Consider the following 21,074-nt stretch of genomic DNA (forward strand, 5'->3'; position numbering starts at 1 on the left):
ACAGAATACTATAAACCAGAGGAAAATCATTCCAAGAAATAAATAAGTTTTACTGCAAATGTGCTGCACTGGACACCTAAGTGGCCTCATTTCCTGGACTAGGTAGTCATGAAGTTGTTTTAAGTGTGAAGGACACAGCTGTAACCCGTAACTTTCAGCCTGAATGATAGCATTGCTCTGACAAGTAGTGCTCCTGTTCTCAGCTGGAAGTGTGTCACATTTGTGGACCTCCTTTTTAACACCTTTTTTTTTTTTGGAACAGAGCACAAAATTCAGAGGTTAGTTGGGTTACCTCTTACTCTTCAAAAGAATGGCTTTGTCACTGCCTGTGATCCCTGTGTTATTAACAGGCCACAAAAGCTGAGAGGAGAGACTGGCAGACGTGGATGAGAGGTGGGTAGGAGGTATGGAGGAGGAGAATTTGGAATCACTCCCTGTCTTTTTATGCCAGAGGGAACCAGACAGAGAAGCTGGCTAGAGAGAGGACAGGCTGTTACCAGCTCTCATGATTTTGAGGGTTGCATAATTATTTTGTTAATATAAAGACAAAACTCTGTGACTCATATAGTCACAGAAGGCTGAGGGATCTTTTGAAGGCTAAAACGGGGCAGCATCTCCCAGTGTGATGGAACATGATCAAATAAATCCTACTGAGGACAGGTATCTGGGTATCTTTGGGGCTTACCATTCCATGTCCTACTTTCTCTCCCAGCAGCAAAGCACAACCTGCTTTCCCAAGCCACTTGAGACCTTGAGTCCTATTATGCAGTGCCTACGGAGAGCTGAGCAGTGCAGAAGAGAGGGAGAGTGCTGAACAATTTAAAGCTGAAATAAACCTAGGCAGAGGTGCAGCCAACAAGAGTAAAAACACAGGAATGCCTTGGGCCCTGGAAAAGCAAATTAAACAATAATTATTCCCTTTCTCCTTCGGATGTCATTAAAAACTCTATGTCAGTGCAAAGGTATCCCCAAGCAAACACAAAACACAGCTGACTGTAGGGACCACATGATTTCTGGAGACTCCCGGAGAGCAGAACAATACCAGTTCAGAAACCCATCTGCCACCACCAGATACAGGTTGTTCACTAAACATAAGCAGGGCTGACTGGAGAACCACAGGGATGTAGTTTAAGCAACTATTTGGAACCTCCTCTGTGTGTTAAGACCTGCTGCTTCGTCTGCTGCTGTGTATATGTCAATGAATGACTGCCCCCTTTGTATTTTTCACAAGCCAACTCTAAATCACAATTAGTAAAGGCATCTGGTTCTTTCAGTCATTTCATTTTACTCAGAGGAGGCAGATATGACATAATATCGCTTTCAATAGCTGCCTGGAGAGTTGCTCAGATAAAAGAAAGGGCATAGAAAACACTGCCTAATCACATTTCTCCTGTAATCGTAGCTCTCGGGGATCTTTTTTCAGCAATGTATAACTGTCACTTTAACCTACAAGAAACAGACATTTTCCTTCACCATGGGCTAATGTAGGCACCCTTGAGATAACAACAGTCATAGACCTGAGTCAGAAAAAACCCACATCAATTTAATAGTGCCATGTAATATATAACATAAGATGCAGCAACTATAACAGAATAATACAGCTGTTATAGGAATCCCCACCTGGCCGATCTAGAAACACTCATGGCTGCTCTCATTTGTGCCCTGCGGCCAGTGTGTCGTGGCGGGACGGTGCAAACCCAGCCGAGCAGGGAAGCTGAACTGTCCATACCGCTGGATCGCGGCATCACCCAGCTCCCTTCCGCCGGCGCAGCTCCAGCTGGCCACAGCGTGACGCTTGCAGCCTGCGCTGTGTTTTGGAAGCGACACCCGGGGCAGACCCCGCCGGGGAGCACGCCCTCCCGGGCGCGGTTGGCAGCCGGGCTGCGGCGGGCGGGGCGGGCCTTGGCTGCCCGCGCCTTGGCGATGCTCGCTGGCTGCCAGAGCGCGGGGAGCGGCGGCGCGGGCGGCATGTGGGCAGCGGCCCCTCTCCCGCTCCTGCTCCTGCTCCTGCTCGGGCTGCTCCTGCTGCTCCTGCTGCTGCTGCCGCCGCTGGCGCGGCTGTGCCGGCGCGGGGCGGCGCGGCTGGAGCCGGCCGGCCGGGCCGTGCTCATCACGGGCTGTGACAGCGGCTTCGGGCACCTGCTGGCGCTCCGCCTGCACCGCCTGGGCTTCACCGTGTTCGCGGGCTGCCTGTGCCCCGGCGGGGACGGGGCGCGGCGGCTGCAGCGGGAGGCGGGCGGCGCCGGCCGGCTGCGCGTCCTGCGGCTCGACGTGACCCGCGCCCGCGACGTGCGCGCCGCCAAGGAGCTGGTGCTCAGCCAGCTGCCCGAGCGAGGTGAGCCGCGGCGGGCCGGGCTCCGGGGCACGGCGGGGCGGTGCCGGGAGCTGCCTGGCGGGCCGCTGGGCTCTCACAGCCTGAGCGCGGCCAGCGCCGGCACCCGTGGGCTAGGGGCGCTCGCCGCTGTCGGTAAGGACGGCAGCATTTTATCAAAAATCCCTTGGTGCCTACACGGAGCGCGGCCTGTCCGAAGGTGCCGGCAGTGTAAGGCGGGTGCGCTGCTCAGCACGGCAAGGGGGAGCTTCGCCTTTCCACCGGGAGAGGAACTCCCCGAGCGGGGCGTCCCCGGAGCCCCTCTGCAGGGACCCGAAAGCACAAGCGGCAGAGAAAGCGCAGAGCAGCTGTGCGGGCATCGGAGGGGTGGGACATGTTCCTGGCCGTGACTTGTGAAAGAGGAAATAGAGACGAGAAATGCAGCGAGGGCAGCTGCCGTGCCACACCGAAGCAGCTGCGTCTTGGAGCCACGTGAGGTTTGTCAGGCTGGTCCCTGGAGAGGTTACCGAAAGGGAAATGTGTCAATTATACACCCTACAGGGAGTGTGCACCCAGGGGAATGGATAGACTTAGCTCCAGAATAATTGCAGACAACCTAAATCCTGGGTTATCCCTTCAGCACGTGACACAGTGCAGGTGATGGGGCCACAGTTACCTCCTTTCCCTCTGGGACTGCAGGGTGGGAATTATCCAGTGCAATTCTGGGACACACTGCAGAGCAGAGTTCCTCAGGCTCAGAAGTGAGATTCCCTCCAAATCACAAACACTTCCTGCTCATACAGGGAATAAAAGTGCAGAATGGGGCACACAGAGAGATAAGGAAATGCAAGACCTCTGCCTGCCTGGCTCATTAGATCATTGGGAAGGGGACGGAATGAGCAGTGAAGGAAGAAAAAGCCTAGACCTTGCTCATTAAGTACATATATTTATGGTTGATCTTGACCTTATCTTACTAAGAGGCAGAGCCTTCCCCTCTCAGGCCTTTCCTCAACCTACAGATAAACACAAATGTCTCCCAAAAGCCCTTAAAGGCTCCCTGGGGACCAGGTCACTCGGAACTCTGTGTTCCCATGATTTATGCTGCAATTCCGACAGCTTACGCTGTGCTGCAGTGGTTGTGCCTGTGCTGCCATGGAGACCTGGAGCTGTGGGTCAGCAGTACTCGTGGTTGTCCTTGCTGTGCACGGCCTTCAGAGCAATTCCAGGCCCATCCAGACTCTGAGCACGGCTGAGCACAGGCAGCGGGCACACAGCGTGGGCACAGTGCTGGTCTCACGCCAGCCACACTGGGCTGGGCACCCACACACATTTCATGAAACCTTTTTCCAAGGCTGGGCAGCTCTGCTGCTGCAGAGTTTTGAAGGTATTTTGCAAAGGCAGCGAAGAATAAATAATTTTGTAGAGCCAGGTAGCACATAGGCCACATGGAGAAACTCACATTTATCAAGTATTCTTCCTTTTACTTAAATAGTAGAAGCAAAGGAGTTATTTTAATGTCTGCTGTTAATGGACTAAGACTACGAGTCTTCTTCATAATTTCTAAAATAGAGAGGCACAAATATTTTTATCTCAATTGTAAGGAAACTGTGACAATACTCTTCCAGATTATAAGCAAAAGACTTCAGTAGGAATGTTCATTCTTGGCACCTCTGAAAATAGATATGTTGTGTTCTTTGGTATTTTACCTCTATAGGAACAGTTTCAATTTCATGATTAAACAGGAGGTTACCTGTCATATTAACCAATTCATTTGTTAAATATAGGAATTGTAATTTTTTATATTTGGGTCAAAGATTGTGCTTAATTAAATTATTTTTCATTAGGAAAGATAATTCAGAACCATTTGTAATTGCATTTATATTCTGAAATAATCTAGAAGGTAAGAAAAGTATGTGACTACACAGAAGATGTTACCTGCCACCCAAAGCATGTGCCTCAAATCCCAGCAGTTAAACAACCCTCAGCAGTGAAACCTTAGGACATTTTCCCAGGGCCTAGAGCAGAGTCCTGACCAAAGTGGAAATGCAGCTCAGACATTTGTGATGGGGAGCAGAGTGGGTGGTGGTCCAGTATTGTTGGAAATAAGCATTGGACAGATAAAAAGTCTGCTTTTGGTTGCTGCACACACAGTTCAAACTGATGCAGGAATCCAGTGGATTGTGCTGAAGGTTCCAGTAGACCATGCATTATGTTATTTAAAAGCTGTTGACATTTAAAAGCTGTTAAAGCTGGATGTTAAAAACATCCACCTTTTAAGCAGCTGCTGGCAGTGTTCTGTATGTCACTGTTAGCTTCTAAGTACTGTGGGACAGTTTTCTCTGTTTCTCCTTCCCCCTCCCTCAGAAGAGGAGGATTCTGTTCAGCAATTCCCCACAGAAACTGGGAGGAGTTTCCCTGAGAACCACTAGGTATTGCTTAGGGATTGTTCCCTCCTTTTTTGCCATTTTAAACTACAACCAGTTTCACACAGGTATGACAGGTTTTAGGTGCATCATATTGCTGCTGGACTTCTAAATTCTGATCACCAAAACATTCCTGTATCATTCCAAAAATAGTCACTTCAATAATCCCAGGCCTAATGGTAAGTGTGCAAAGGCCAGGGATTCTGAATGAGACCTCAGAAGCTGGACCAAAATGAAGAGAAAGCAGGTAAATGATGATTGGTTTTTGCATGCCTGTGTTTAAGTAGTTCAGACTAAGTCCTGGTAAAGATTAAATGTTCTTTATGATTACAGTATCATCCTTTCCATGGACTATGCATCTCAAACAAGCAGGGCTTTTTTGCAGATATGCTTTCTTTTAAATAACCTTAATCTGCCTTTTTCCTGGGCCCAGGATAAGTAGACTTACAAAAGACTAAAAGAGACTTTCTAATTTAAGTATTCAGCATGAAATGTACACAAAAATGTGTAGAATATCAGAATAAAATCAGAGTGTCAGGAATAAAATACAGTTCTCCCTGCACCTCCTATATGCTGGAACCATAACAAGCCCAAGCTCCTCATTATCTTCTCTCTCTGTTACACAAGAGTAGAAATCCAAAGCCAATAAGGAATAGACCAGGACTTCACAGCATGGTGATTTGCAATTCTATTAGGCTCTACAGCAAGCCTCAGAATTTTTCTGATTTTCTTCTGTTTCAAATCGGAATTTATGTTCCTTTTCTTGCCTGCTAAGAGTGGGTGACATTAGCTAGCTGGAACGGAGGGATATTAGTTTTAGTCCCACTTCCTACTCAAAGGTTATTAAGTACTCTCTTACACTTAATTATGATTTTGTATTCATGGAATTCACCAATGGTACAATATTTTAGTCCAGACTCCCTATAGAAATAGATTATCCTTACAGTGAAGAAAATTTTAGCATAATATTCCAAGCAAAGGATGGTGACTCATGAATGGATGTAAATATAACTCAGGAATCTCATCTGGCCTACTAGTACCCTGCACTGCTTAGTTTCCTTTAGTATTGGTCTGGAATCTATCAGGAGAGAGCCTGTCATTTTCATTTGGGCTCAGGCTTAGAGGAGAAACTCCAAAGATCAGTGATCCCAAGAATACCTGTAGGAATTTACGATGTGTGGCAGAATTCAGTTATTGTCTGAGTGTTAGCACCAACACAGAAACAACCTGATTTTTCAGAAGGTTTTGTAAACCTGCAGCTGGACTAACTTTAATAGCAAGAGGATTTTAAGAGGATTTTATCTGGAATAAAATATCAGATATCTTTTGGGCCTAAATAAGGACCTTGGATATGTGCCTTTTGGTCACTGTGTTGTGAAGTAGAAATTATTGGGGAGTTTATGTGGGAGCTGCTGTTCTCCAGAAAGCTTCACTAATCACAGCTTCCTAATGTCATTCTAAGATCCATGGCTGTATCTTTTAATCTTTGTTGTCAGGATCCATTTTCCCAACACAGAGATCAGTGAAAATCTCTGTGCCATCCAGTCCTGCTTCCCAGTTTATTTTCTCCCTGCCTGCTGTAGCACAGTCTAACACCTCTCTTCATAAACTGTGTTTGGACTGAGTTCTGTTCTGACAGTCTGACACACCAAGCATCACCTGCTTTTTCCAAATGTGGCTCTGCTGGGACACTGAGGAAATGCAGCATCACTCTCCTGCAGCTGTTTAATTCTTGTGCCTTGTCCTTCAGGATTTCCATCTGTATTTTTTAGGCTACCTGAGCTGCATTTGGCTAAGCAGATTTACAATATGTTTTGAATGCACATTTATAGCATTAATTTTTACCATAAACATTTCAGGAAAGAAAGACCAAAGCAGGTTCAAGTACTCTGAATACATAGCTGGGCAGGTTGTTTCTCAGGAAGCAGGAAATATTCTTAGAAAATAGCATAAGGGAATAATGAACTGTTTGCTGCCGGGGTAGAATTTTTGTGAATTGATTCAACTAAACGAAGTGGCAGGAAACATTCTGGAAAATATCAGAGCATCTCCCATTTGGGAATGCCAAAATGTTGTAAGAAACAATATGTTTCTCTTGAGAGCAAACTAAGTATTTTGACCTGACCGGGTGCAAAGTGTCTTTTTGTGTTTAACTTAAAAGTTAACACAAGTCTGTTTTAGTTTAACCAGTTTTTCTCCTCATGGCTTTTGATTTGGCCACTACACAGAAGGAAGGAGCTGCTTTTTTGTGAGCTCCCAGAAATACACAGGCTGGCCTTGCCAGCAGCCACCCAGAGGCTTTGAAGCACATGAGGAAAATAGCTGGAGAGAAAACTTAAGCCTTGCAAGCTAGATTCTGAATTTCACAGTTTAGAGAAAGAGGAAGAAAATCAATTGCCTAAATTCTGAATTTCACAGTTTAGAGATAGAGGAAGAAAATCAATTGTCTAAAGATTAATGGCTGTATTTCTGAAGGCCTGATGAAATCAGGAGTATGTGGAGCAAGTGTTCTTGTGCTGCACAGTGTGCAGTGGCAGAAGCAAAATGACTTTTGTAATTAGAAAAGGTAAAGCTGAAATATCAGGAAGCAGCTTTTGCAGTGATGTTGGGATTTAGTTTGGGTTGTGTCAGAGTGTTAGATTATATAAAAATAACCCTGAGTACAGAAACCTCCAGCTTTGAGCAGAAACAGATGGGGTGTGCAGTCACTCAGCCCATCTGCAGAGTGGATCATGTGCAAGTAAATATTGATAATTAGCTTCTACAGAGGGCTCTCTAAGCCATTGATCTGGAAGCATTTTGTGGGGAGCTAAGTCCCATGGGGCTGGGTTACATTTTAAGATGGAGAAATAAAGCCAGAGAATGATGGAAAGACATGGAAAAAGAGGACAGTGGTGGGTGGAAAAAGGAAGTCTAGGATGCCCAATTCCACGGCAAATTTTTAAGCTCATTTCCTCTCCTCTGTCTGCTAACATTTGGGGCCATGGAAAATAAATGAGTCCAGAGGAAACTGCTGCATTACTGGGGCAGCAGTCTTGTCTGTATCTAAAGTTGTAAGAGGGGTCCAGTGTCAAGGATTGCTGGCCGACAGGCTGCTGAAGAGTGACTGATTCTCTTTGGAGGATTGAGTTATCCAAGTTCTGTGTGGTAAATTCCTAATTTTGAGTGTTTTTCCCTGCAAATGAGACATTCACTAAAAGAAATCAGTTTCTTTCTCTGTTTAAAGACCAATTTCATTACATAATACAAGTAGTGTATATATATATTAGAAAAGCTTACAGAGGTCTGCGTTATAACTAAGGCCAAAAATGTCCTGTTTCATCTCTAACTGCTGTTCTGAATGAAATCTGATATTTGCACTTCTTGGCGGGGCTCTGGAAGGACCCATGAGAAATGGGTATTCCAAGATACCGTGAATTATTGCAGTAGTTTTGTCAGAGAAGATCAGAAAGAAAAGGATTCAGCCCAAAGGTTTCTGCAGTGCCTTGACTAAGGTGATCAACATTTCCCTGAGAATAACTCTGCTGCCACAGGTAGAGGAGGCTAGAGCTGGGTCAGCGTCACCCTGCCCCAAACTCATGTGTCCAGAGGAAGGGAGGCACTAAAACCTGCCCTGCCTCCCCAGAAACCCAGGCTTGGAGGTCCTGTAGAAGGCATGACAAAACAATCATTTCCCTGGCTGCCTAGAAGGATTCCTTAAAAGAAGTGCATGGGCAAAGTTGCCAAGGCAGGCAGAGGTGAGCTGCGAATTGAGCTGTTCCAGTGGCAGCTGCCCTGGCACTCCTGGCGTGCTGTCGGCGAGGGCTGGGCAGGAGCAGAGAGCGTTCCAAAGCGCGGTGTCGCTCCCTGCTTTGCCTGTGCAGGAGGCTCCAGCCAGCACGGCTGGATCAGCGCTTGGGCAGCGTGAGCGGCAGCCTGGAGTGCTCCCGCTCCAGCACAGCGTTCCTGGCTCGGCTCGTTGGCTCTGCCAGCGCCGGGCTCTCAGGACTCTGCTGTGCCTTGGCTGCAGGGTTCAGCTCCCCGTCACTGAGCTCGGCACAGCAAGCCTCACTGCCAACACCTTGCTGCTTGTGAACACTGACGTCTTTCTCCTTAGCACCAACATCTGTCACTACACGGGCAAAAAAGCTGTTCAAATGTACAAAATTTAAAAAATACTGTAGCCACTGACCCTGCTTGATTACTTTACCCAATGTTGCAGCCATGTACCTGATCGTGGCTGATTTCAGAAGAAATCAGAGCTCAAATCTTGGAAAAAGATGCAAGACTTAGGCTCTTAATTTAGTCAGGCACTTTGAAAATAGTACCCCTTAGCCTTTAGACCGCTTAATATAATTTTCACAAAGCTGCTCATAGCACACAGTGGGATTAAAGTAATTAAAATATCATGGTACACCACATTGGCAGTAAGATGTAGTCTCCCAGGTCATGTTATTCATAAATATCTTAAGACAACTATAGAGTGAGCAATTATTAATAGCACTGAGACTTATAGGAAAGGTATCCCTGATCATGGGAGAGGGTGTAGAACTGGATGATCTTTAATGGCTTTTCCAACCCAAACTATTCTGATTCCATTTAGCCCAGGTTATGGCCACAATGGCATTCCTTCGTTAAACAAAACATGCCTGCACTTTAAAGTGGAAAAGACAAAGGTGTTACACAACCATACAGTTTGTTTCAAGGGTCCGAATCGGTGGTGGTGTTTGTTATCTAACAGTGGCTGCTTTGCAGTTAAAGGTGCTTGCTGAGTCATTTCTCTTCCTTAGGTTTCTGGGGCCTTGTCAACAATGCAGGAATATCAACATTTGGTGAGACAGGGTGGCTGCCTATGGAGACATATGAAAAATTTGCAGATGTGAATCTCCTTGGGAGCATCAGGACAACCCTGGCATTTCTTCCCCTTCTAAGGAAATACAAGGGTAATGCTAATCCACTGTTATTTAGAGTTGTAGAATAATTAGCTTACTATAATCAGGGTAATGTAACATCTATAAAAGAGGCTTTAATTGTCTTTCATTGAACTGAAATGACAGCCTCCTTCTGTGTGGCCTGAAAGAGCAACTTGATCCTGAAAAGAGGGTGAAGCCATAAAGGGAAAAATATCCTTAAAGATTTTGTCTTTGCAGTACATAGAAAAAAAGTACTTATAAATAAGGATTTCTCTCAGTGTTTGACTCAAAAAAGAGGAAGAATGTTTACTGTAGATCATTAAGCCCAGGCAAGCTTTCTAAAGCACTGACAATCAGAAAACACAAAGATCCATTAAACTGCCTAATTTTATTATTTAGGCTTTACAATTTTATTGTTTGAAAATTAGGAGAGGAGGAATGACCCTACAGAGGTGAACTAGAGATATCCAACTTCCAGTTCCAGCTCTGTGGAGCCTCTGTGACCTTGGGCAGGAAACTTCAAGTATGTAGAGGTGCATGGGTATCCAGTGGGATAAATGTATTTGCATGAACCTCCCTACATGTGGGCTTTATCCTTCTTTCTAAGAAGTAAATGTTTAATAGCCCTCTGCAGCATGCAGCATGTCTTGGGTGCTTTGCAGTTTGTCCCCTACCTGTCTCTGTCTGTGTTTGGGGAGGAAGATCCCCTCTTCCTTGTCTGTTCTGGCTCTTGAGGGTGAGGATTTGTGCTCTGTGTGCAGCATCAAGCACAAGAAGGAGTAGGTTTCACCTGGAAACCCCAGGTGTCACTGCTACACAAACTTGGTACGATAAAAGCATCCTTTTTTTTTGCTATTCTGCTTCTTTCTGCTTGGCTGCCTTTGGTAGATGATATTCTGACAGAAGAAGAAAGAAACCTTTAAATACTGCGAGCTGGATGTGGTTTTGTAGCAGAATGTGCTATTGTGTATACCCAGTGAGTGTGTTATGTGGCCATTACACAGGGAGACATCTCTTTTCCCTGTCATGTCCTACTTGCTGCTGGGACTCTGTGGTGCTGATCCAGAGGCATTTCTCTGACCCCAGGAGTTGCACAGGGTTACTTTGAGGCAAAGGGGACTAACAGTGCCTGCAATAGTAGGCACATGCATAAACCTTTAGAAGTTTGGGTCTGGATGGCTGCACACACACCTTAGCTCAAAGGAACATTCTGTATCTGTCCCAGGGCTGTCAGTGTTTCCTTGATTAACTCCTGCACTCCATTTTCAAGTACCATCTATGTAGGAGAGGAGGCCAGGGCACTCTAGGAAGAATCCTAGATTGGCTGTCACCTTCCTTTCAGGAACAGCCAGGACAGCCAAAGCTTATGTGTTTGGGGGCAGCAAGTGACCTCTCCAAATGAAAAGCTTGACTTACAGACTTTGGAGCACTCTCCTAGGGAAGCTGAGTTCCAATTCCCTTAGACACTCCAAAGAGAAGTTAAATGAGGTGGCCCACATCCTGGGTGTGAGCCCCATCCACTCAGCCACTGGACAGAGGAGGCAGAGGTCATCCTACCCATTGCTTACTGCCATGGATGTGCACCTCCTGTTCTAAGAAACACTTCAAAATTATTAATGCAGTTATTAATACTTGTAAAGGGAGGTAATGCCCTCCAGCCTAGGATTTAAACATTCTGCCCTGAGAGGAGCAACATTTCCCTCTATCTTTTCCAGCTGTCCAGGCTGGTCAAGCTGGTAGTTATTTTCCTCTTACTGTCGATAAGATTTATTTGGGATGCTGTATAGGAAGGCAGGGAAGCTAATGCAGAATGAGAGATTTCACTGGATTCCCGTGGTACCTTTTGATACCCCCAAGCCTATTCCATTTGGTGAGATGTGGGGCCCAGATGTTATCTGCCCCTGTGGCAGCAACAGGAGTGCAGCTGTGTTCTCTCATTGTCAGTGACAGCACCATCTTCTCCCTCAGCCCTGGGATTTGTATATCCACACTCGGACATTCCTTACCCCGTGGTAGGACTGTGTGACAGAAGTTTACAAGGAAACAATGGAAATGAACCAGTCCAGTGCCTCACATGAGGAATCTCTGCTATTTAAGGCATGCCTGCACTCAGCAGGAGTTAGAAGGGAGGGAAAGCAGCCCAGATCAGGGGAATCATTGTAAGGTATTGTAAACCTGCATACATTTGGCAAGTCTCATTTCCTCAGTGAAACTTATCACTGTAGAGTCTGGCTTGGACTTTATATGCACAGTTACAGAACCTGGTCTCAGTGCAGAGCCATCATTAGCACAGAAAAAACTGATATTAGTAACCATATAATCCACCTCAGGGAAAATCACCTCCCCTCTCCTCTGCAGCCTTCTCTTACTAGCACAGTCTCTTACTACTATTTTTCAGACTTTAGGGCACTGCTTTGTTTCCATCTTTTTCATCCTATCTCAGGCTCAGAAGGAATAAGCAGCACACTGGGAATGTGTTACACTTTGTCTAGTCCAACATCTGTCACTAGGTGGAAGATTTTTGTGTGAAGTTTTCTTCTTAGCAGAGCTGAGTGCCCGTCTCTGCTGGGACTGCACACTGACACTGCCCAGTTTTGGCACAAGGTGCAGGAAAAGTCTCCTGCTAAACACCACATTCTTAGCAGCTCAAGACTGAGGCAAATCAATTCCATGCTAAAGACTGAGAGTGAAGTTATGTTATTTGCACTGTTTTCTCTCCAGGACGTATTGTTTTCATGTCCAGCATCATTGCCTATTTCACTCTGGGTAATGGCATTTATTCTATGACCAAGGCAGCTATTGAAAAATTTTGTGATGCTTTAAGACTGGAAATGAAAAAGTTTGGTGTCCAGGTAAGTGATGTAACAAAACCTGGAAACCAGGTAAGTGATGTAATGAGTTATGTGAAACAGAGTAACAAAGATAGAAGCTCAGAAATGCTTTCATGGGTGCAGCTTCCTTCTGGAAAGAGGCGGTCTGTCTGTGGCTCATCACTCAGCTGGAAATCACTGGGAACAGCAGTCCTGGGGGATGTTTTTGGTTCTGAGAAGCTGCTGGGTAACAGTCTGTGTGCCAGCACTGAAACTTCCACATCCTCTGCAGTGGAGAAGCTTCCTGACACAGGCCTGCCTGAGCTCCCACCAGCAGCAAGGAACCCAAATGTTCCCTGGGGGGCTGCAAAGAGCCCAGACGCTGAGAGCTGTGCAGCCAGAACTTGTCACTTGCCTGAGGGGTTCTTCCTCTCCTCTTACAGCTCCAACTCCTTGTTTTTAGTGAGAACAGCTCGCTGCAAGAGGCAGCATTGTACAGAGTAGTTATGTTTTTATTCTCTTAACCTAAGAGGCTCTCAGAGTGCTCTTAGTGCCCTAAGCAACTCTAATAGTCAAACCTGAAGCTTAGATCCCTAAGTAGCTTCACTGGGCTTTTTCCTTGGAGTCACTCTACTGCTGAAGCACTTTTCTCAAACACTCGAAGTCTTCCCTGTCAGGTTTGCATTGGTGTGCTGTTCATGTACACAGATTTACAGCATTGTTCATAAGCTTTGTGTTGGAAAATATTACAGCTATGCATGTGTTAGCTACCCCCGTCAGATAAATATGAGGGGCTGTAAAATACAAGTGACTTTACACATCCTAATACCACACAGCATGATGAGGATTTCTGCTGATTAGCTGAGGATAATCTCAAATGCATGGAAGGGCTTAGTTTAACAGGTTAGCTACTCTGGTTGATTTGGGATTTTTCTTTTTCCACCTCTGCAGTAGTCCCAGCAGATAACTGAGGGAGCCAGGCTGACAAACATTTCTGGAGTATCTTTGAGAGGTATTTTTCTGTTTCTTGCTGTATGCAAGATGCTGGCTGGCACTTGCCTGAGAACCTGCCCTGTGGAGAGCCTACAAAATACACGGTCCCTTTTTGCTGTGCTCTGTTGTCCTGTCTGTCCTTTCAGGAGAAGCTGCACAGGGGTGGCAAGGAGCAGATGGAGCTATGGCTCTGTCCCACTGAACTCTGGCCAGGCAAGCTGACAGCCTACAGGAAACAAAGTGGGTGTCTTCCAGTAGAAAGGCTACAGAAAATGTGGGAAGGACAAAAACCAAACCATCTCTCCTTCTTTCCAAGCCAGCTCCAAAAAAGGAAGCTTCCAAAACCCTTTGTTAACAATAAATGTGGGAAGTTTACTATTTAGCTGCTACCAAACACACTTCTAAATAGCACCAGAAGGGAGGGCTCCCGAGGATTCTGTGTGACAAACCTGCTTGAGGCAGTATGAAGCTGTTCCAGCTGTGCACACCATCCCTCTGCTGGGGTTTGTCTGCATCCCTCCCTTCTCCCCGTGCACAGGACCTGCACCCCAGCCCTCCTGAGAGCAGCGAGTCCATCACCATGCAGGCCAGCAGGCAGGGACTCACACAGCTGGGCTGCCTGGCTGAGTGAACACATCAGGCTTTTATATCATCACAGCCTTCCCAGAGAATGCCTGTCAGATCCCCAAGTCTCTGACACAGCTCAGCATGGGTTTTCCTCACCTTGTGTTGCAGTCTTTAGAAATCAGGTCAGTTCAATGCCATGGAGCTTTTAATGTTGCATATCTACAAATAGTTTGAACAAGGCTGCTGCTAACTGCTGCTGTGAGTGCTCAGCCTGCTCCAAAACTCCCTGGAATACTCAGAAGGGAGCAGAACACCAGCAACACACAAAGAAAACGTGGAGCAGCAAAGGACTTGTGTGCTTTCATTTAAATCTGTGTGCACAAATCTACAGAAATCTGCTGATGGCCTTGGTGAGAGGCAGAGCAGGACCTTTGGTCCCCCTGTTCTTCACTGACAAGACCTAGTTTACTTTTAATTTCACCTTCTTGGGGAAAACAGCACTTCTTTCCCTAGGACCCAGTAATTTTCTTTGGTGTCTCCTTTTGTCCCAAATTGGGTCAAAAATTATCAATCACAAGGCTCTCCACTGAGTGAAAAAATCCAAAGTATTCCACTTTGGAGATACCAAAGTCATACTGAAATGCTTTGTCTCAGTATTGTCAAAACATTTACTCTTAAGTGTTGTACAGCAATCAAAGATGCTCTGTTGCTTTCTGTGAGAGTGTGCTGAGTATTCAAAACAAGAACATTAACATCAGAGTGAAATGAGGAAGTCAGAATAAAGCACCTCTGCACCTTAAATATTTCACAAAAATATATTTGATTTCAAGTTTCCAGGGTTAAAATTTCAACAAAGCAGCATTTTCTGTCTGGCTGTAGAGAGCTTTTGGTCTGACTGTAGTATTTAATTGAATTCACAATGGCTGATTGCACCTGGGTAAGTTTTACATCTCGCTTTCAGGTCTGTATTATCCAGCCAGGAAATTATGCACGCTCTACAAAAATTCAGCCACCGCTCAGCGCCGAAGAGATCTGGAGTGAACTGAGTGAAGAGGAAAAGGCTGTTTACAACAAGGAGTACGTTCAAGAGCGGGCAGACTTTTTCAACAGCATCCTCAGTGAGGGAAGCACTAATGGCAATGAGGTTGTGGATGCCATGGTGGATGCTCTAACATCTCCTGCACCCAAGGCACGTTACATGGTGGCGAAGCTGAAGGAGAAGGCCCTGGTGTTTGTGTGTGCTTTGTTCCCTACTGTCGTGATGGATGCTGTTCTGTCTTATGCTCTGAGCAAAGTAAAACTTGCATAGCCTGCAGTGGTGCTATTCACTGGCTCAGGTGAGGCAGTTTATGAAATGTGAGAGTCAGGGCTGAACTGAACACCCCCGTGTGTCAGTTCAGTGACACCGATTAACCAGTACAAACTGGGGAGTCTCCCTGGTCAGAACTGTCACTGATTGCTGGGGAAAACATCCAGGACCCTGTGTAAAATTAAATCATTTGTTTAAGTAACTTTATCTCTTCCCTGTGGAAAAACCCCACCCACTTAAGCTGCTTTAGTTATTGCCTGGAAAATGTAATACATCTTTTTCTAAAGCAACAGCAGGTTGTGTTGCAGACATGATGCAGACGAAACGGAGCACGTCCTACAGGGCAGCTGAAGTCGTTACAGCAGAGATGAAAAGCCCTTACTTGTAGAAACCTGAGTAGCCATTTATTCTGGGGTGATAGGAGGAGGTTAATGCACAAGTCAGAAATGAGCATTGGACCTCAAAATACTTTGAATGGAGTTAAATGTCTGTAGCAAGTTAGGAATCTTGAAGCTCTGAGCAATCTGGTTAAGTGAAAGGTGTTCCTGCCCACAAGAGAGGGGCTGGAATTTGATGATCTCTAAGGTCCTTCCCAACTCAAACCAGTCTGTGATTCTATGAATAATAAAGTTGTAATATGAAAACATTGTCTTGGCTAACTACAGTTCAGTCCCTTTTCAGGTGTTCTGGATAAATGTGTAATAAAGCAGATACATCATACACTTCAGAAAACAAGTTACATGTTCCATTTATAAATGATTTATAAATTTAATCCTAAATAAACTCTACCCTTTATCTAATGTCTGGATTAATCAATGTGTTGACCTGAAGTGTAGTGAAGAGAGCTAAACACCAAGGAGCCATATCAGTATACTTGGAGCTCAGAAAGAACATATTCAGGTTTGGCTGCTAATGTAAGGAATAAGGTCTGAAGAAAAGAATACGTACTAACAGGAAAGGGAAACATTAGTAACATTGCTCTATGAGAGTAATTGATCACGGCCGCTCCATTAACACTCTCTTACTAATTGCCATGGAAAATACTGCTGGTTTACACATACAGTTTTAAATTTGACTTGATTATGGTATGGCACAAAATCCAAGAACTCTGGGGCCAAAAGAACCCAGAAAAGCTGGGATGAACTGTGGTGGCAGTGATAGATACAGGGCAGCAGCACTGAGCATTAGCTTCCCCCATGCCAAGTGTCCCTTATCAAATCTAAGACTGCTGTAAGTTGACTCAGTTAACTTTTTCATCTGAAGCAGAAGTTGCACCCTCTACCTGGGAAGTCTTTCCTAACATATTTAATTAATTGCTGAGAAAATTTGTGCTCTCTCCTGGTAGGTAATTTGGGCAGTGTGAATCAGAACACAGGCAAGATGAGCCCACAGAGTGACAGTTCCAATCTCTCTCCTGGTACATTCAGCACTGGAACAGCCACTGCACATGTCAGAGATTGTGGAACATGTTATTTCTCTTTCCAAATGCTAAACCCATCCCTGGAGCTGGTATTGGCAAGAGGACAAGCCTGGGCACCCAACTGTTCCACAGACTGTCAAAAGCAGGATAATCAGATGATTATCATCCCTCTCCTCATTTAACCACAACTGAGCAAGGCCAAGCAAGGGAACAGGAATGAGGCTTATTCCAACTGAACCAATCAATTTCTTGTATAGGAGTTCCCCCTGCTTGACCTCAGGGATTTCAGCAGCCCTGCACTGCTTTGGAAGCACTGCTTTCGTGCCCTTAGCTGTTCTTTGTGCAGATTGCCCTTCCTCACACAAGCAGCACTGGGCTCCAGGAGCAGCTTTGAAGCCCAGATGTTTCTCCATCAGGCCTGGGTACAAGTGCTGATCTCTGCCCCATTACACTGCCTCCCTTCTGGTTGCATTTCTAAAAGCTACTGCCCTAAGTTGCTGAGAGCCAGCACCATTAGATCTGCCTCACAGACACAAAATAACTTCCAGCTGGAAATTCTTTATTTGCTGGGTATGGGATGAAGCATGTGATCAATATTTCAGTAGCCTCATGTAACATAAGATGAGAAGGACTCCAGAACATTTACAACCCTCACCTTGAAAACTGAGAACTTGCAGTGCAAAGGATTTTAAACAGGACACAGTGACAGGGTGAGAGCCAATGGGACAAATAAGGCAGTTTGTATTTTCATTGCCATCTAACCATCAGCCTGAAAGCTAACTGAAAACCAGCTACAAAATTATCATCTTTATTCCTTCCCCTCAGTTTTTTAGCATTATGATCTGCAGATAAAGAACTAATAGAGTCAGGGTTTGTTATTAACAGAACATCCCACTGAAGTCATCTGGAATCCTCCCACTGAGTTCTGTGTGTTCCAAGCCACAGTGTTAGACAAGTAAACATAAAAATAAGTAGCAGAAACAATTTCAGAATCTCTGGGCTGAGTAGAAAAGAGACCCTTGTAGGAAATGGTGATGGAAGGGGTGCATTTCCTCCTCCACAAGTGCCACAGGGTACAGAAGCTGCAGGATCAGTAACAGAGGCTTTACTGAACAAACCTTGCTAACCAAGCCAGTGATGAACTCCGAGGGCTCCCAGAGCTGTCAGCTCTTCAGTGAGCTCCCGCCCTGCTCTGTGGCACTGGAAGGCTCCCCTGACTCCAGGGATGCCAGCCCTCCTCCTGGGAAGCACATGCTGGGAGTGCAGAGCTGCTGGACTGCCCCACCCACCATCCCTTTTTACTTTGCCACATCCCTGGCTGAGGAGTGCCTGCCTCTTCCTCGGTAACTCTGAAATCACCTTTACCTCATGTCAAGTTGAAGTGCAGGGGCATACAAGAAGTCTGTATTTACAACGTCCAAAAAAGAAACAGTTTTAGGGAAAATTTAGGTGACAAAGATAAAAGAAACCAAACAAAACCCCCTGAAAACCCCACAACCAAACTTCTACTGACATTGCTCTTATTCCTGAAACACCCCTCTCTCAAAACCCAGCTGACCTGCTGCAGATCCTTTCCTGAGACTGTTTTTCTATGTAGCATTCATCTGAGCTGCATTCAACAGAGAACTTCTTGGCAAAATGCTTCAGCTTTTGTCACTATTTGTCTTTAAAAGCCTTGCTGACAATTTGAAATTTTTTTTCCCTTGAAAACAACCATACCAAAAAAGACTCAGCTTTCCTCCTAAGTCTTTTCTCCAAGGCCACAGTATCAGGGACCTAATGCAGTTATTTCATGGACTTTCTCCTTGATGAAGAGGCCTGTTCCTAAGAGTGCATATTAAGTGGTAGAAAAAATCAGTGTTGGTTTTGACAAAGCAGTTACAGAAAGAGTATAAAGAAGAGTGAAAAAACCTAAACAGTCTGGCAGGTTGTACATTGATCTGAGCGATACCAACAGCTTCATACGGCGGCATCCAAACAGAAACAGCAGATCCCAGGAAACACAGGAGGAGGAGCTGGGTGGTACCTGCCAGCACAGTCCTGAGGAGGCTGTGCTGCTGCACGAAACAAAGGCTGTCTCGAGGAGGAGACTACTCCCTCCCTGGAGAGGGCACAGCTGGAGCAATGCCCCCACAACAGCTCCCAAGATGACCTTCAGAATTAGCCAAATCTGTACATTTATGTCATTTTCCCAAGCCGGCAGGTCTGAATAAGGAGATTTTGGGTGGAATGCACCCCACAGCAGATTTTTTTGCAGTAGCATCAGAATCCAGATAGATGAATAGCAGTGATAATTACTTCCACAGTAAAAAGGCTTAAGTAAAAACCAGGCACTCCTCAAGCACACCTTGCAGCTGAAGTCAGGCTGTCACCAGCCCAGCTCCCCCTGATGTCCACAGGACCGCAGGGCCATCCAGCCCGAGAGTCCTTGTGGCGCACAGCCTCCCTCCAGAGGTCAGCTGTGGGACAGCTCTAGCATCCTTGGGCTTTGACATCCACAGAGAAAACCCAGCACAATGCAGACACAGCAAGTGGAACGGGGAATGCAGCTGGATTGTCCCACATGTTCCAGGAGGGACTGTGCAGTGCTCGCAGCCTGGCACCTTCTGCTAGCACCAAACAAAACTTCACAGCCTTTGTATTTTGAATATTTGGAAGCATGCATTCAGCAGTGAAAGATTTTCACGTGTAATTAGATGATTTTGGAGCTGCAAAGTGAGCATGCCAGTAATGGGGGCTTTATCTATCATGGGGAAGAATATATGTTGCAGGAACAGTTGAGGTTAATGTTGAAGAGTACATTAAACAAGGGGGAAATAGTAATAAATGTTCTTTGGAATAATCTTGATTTGGACATGATTTAGCAGTGATCTCTTTATCAGACACAGTGGGCAAAACCTCTCTGCTGTGGGCTCCACAGATGGCATTCATCCAGGGCACCCCGAAGCCAGTGGAGCACCCCTTGGACTGTCCCAGAAGCTCCTCCTGGCTGTGAGGGATGTTCCCGTGGGACGGGAGGGGAGCTGCCTGCAGCAGCCAGGACAGAGCAGCCCCAAGTGCCCTAACTCCCAGCGCAGCAGAGCTCCGGGCAGCGCTGCCCTCAGGCGAGCCCTCGGCGCTGGCACACCGGGGCCGCACAGAGCGCACGGACACCGTGCCCACATTTGGGCTGTGCCGTGTCCCCCGGGCTCGGCTCTGGGCGCTCCGGCATGCTCAGAGCTCGGGGCAGTTCACCCCCTCCCTCCCTCAGGGCAGTCAGTACCACTCCCTTAGTGCAGTCAGTTTTCACCGGCACCATCCCACCTGCATTCCGGCAGTAGCTTGCCACGCCTCCAAGACTCAGCTGTCAGCCAAAAAGAGCCCAGCAGCCTGAGGCTTCAGACCTTGGAGTCATTTTCTCTGGTGAGCTTTATTTATCTCTATAGGCAGGGAATACTCTGAATTTCTCTAAAAGGATTTTAATCCTGTTTATTTGGGAGATGTTGCAGCACCCTAATATGAGAGCAACGCCTCTGCTCTTGAAGCCACATTGCTTTGAACCATCCAATATGATACTGAGCTGCTTCTTGCATCATGAATCCTCATCATCACTCTCAAAAAGCTCGTGGAAGGCTGATCACCATGAGAAAATAAATCAAGCATAAAAATCTACACATATACACGTGCAGTTGCATGCACATTCACATTTGGGGTGAAACACCAAGTACCCAGACTGGTTATAGTCTGGTTGTGGTGTTTCCACAACTTCCAGAGAAAAGGCGTGCAGATGTTTCAGACAGGACATTCAGTTATTTCCATATTAGACTAAATTTCAAAATACATGTGTTAACTTTTCTAATGGGAATTTAATGCATGCTGCTCAACAAAGTGAAAAAGGAGAATTTACCCCAGGCCATTGGCCAAGACGTGTCTCCTTATTTGTAGCAACAGCAAAAGCAAAAGTCTTACACAGAACAGGCTGGGAAACATCTTCTACTGTGCCATGTCTGCATCAACCATTTAGTGCAGCCAAGGAGAAAGACAAGGGCCTGGGTGCTATGTTTTCCAAAATGGAAACCAATACACCAAGGCACAACAAGTGCATCACTACCAGTCCACCAATTCGCACCACAGAGTGCTAACACGAAATAGCTGCTGTGCAAATGGCACTCCTTGCAGGGTAAGTAATGAAACTTTATGCTAAAACAATGTTTTCTCTTGTTGTGACTCACCACACAGTCCCATGGCTTTCATCAAACGCCTTTCCATGCTGTTGGACATGCATCCAGCTGTGTCACCACTTTCCTGGCAGAAGAGATTTCATATCAAAAAACAATTTTATTTTTTTTTTTAATTTCCTAACGCTAGAG

General features: G+C 45.9%; 2 protein-coding genes across 8 annotated transcripts in view; one reads left to right on the forward strand and one right to left on the reverse strand.

The window, feature by feature from the left end:
- PAK5 (p21 (RAC1) activated kinase 5) overlaps positions 1 to 21,074 on the reverse strand; it is a 163,691-nt gene that overhangs the window by 141,309 nt on the left and 1,308 nt on the right. For both annotated transcript variants that reach the window (XM_064415717.1, XM_064415716.1), the window contains exon 2: positions 20,937 to 21,009. In XM_064415717.1, the coding sequence (XP_064271787.1) occupies positions 20,937 to 20,985 (49 nt within the window). In that variant the 5' untranslated portion in view covers positions 20,986 to 21,009. The remainder of the gene's footprint in view (positions 1 to 20,936; positions 21,010 to 21,074) is intronic.
- LOC135297792 (D-beta-hydroxybutyrate dehydrogenase, mitochondrial-like) lies at positions 1,573 to 16,105 on the forward strand. Of its 6 annotated transcripts, XR_010359736.1 has the most exons (5): positions 1,573 to 2,335; positions 9,504 to 9,656; positions 12,348 to 13,448; positions 13,576 to 13,669; positions 14,958 to 15,089. XR_010359736.1 is itself a non-coding variant. In XM_064415722.1 (4 exons), the coding sequence occupies exons 1-4, from the start codon at positions 1,642 to 1,644 to the stop codon at positions 15,303 to 15,305; spliced, it is 1,326 nt and encodes a 441-aa protein (XP_064271792.1). In that variant the 5' UTR covers positions 1,606 to 1,641; the 3' UTR covers positions 15,306 to 16,105. The 6 variants fall into 6 exon arrangements, 2 of the variants coding, with proteins under 2 accessions (XP_064271791.1, XP_064271792.1); XR_010359734.1 differs by having other exon boundaries at positions 13,576 to 15,099; XR_010359737.1 differs by lacking the exon at positions 13,576 to 13,669 and having other exon boundaries at positions 14,958 to 15,095.

This window comes from Passer domesticus, chromosome 3 (genome assembly GCF_036417665.1).
Source record: "Passer domesticus isolate bPasDom1 chromosome 3, bPasDom1.hap1, whole genome shotgun sequence".
In the NCBI taxonomy this organism is placed as follows: domain Eukaryota; kingdom Metazoa; phylum Chordata; class Aves; order Passeriformes; family Passeridae; genus Passer; species Passer domesticus.

Coding starts and splice junctions, on each gene's coding strand:
- LOC135297792 (XM_064415721.1), top strand. CDS start 1,642: ATGGCTGCTCTCATTTGTGCCCTGCGGCCAGTGTGTCGTGGCGGGACG. Junction 2,336..9,503: donor CAGCCAGCTGCCCGAGCGAG/GTGAGCCGCGGC, acceptor TCTCTTCCTTAG/GTTTCTGGGGCCTTGTCAAC. Junction 9,657..12,347: donor CCTTCTAAGGAAATACAAGG/GTAATGCTAATC, acceptor TTTTCTCTCCAG/GACGTATTGTTTTCATGTCC.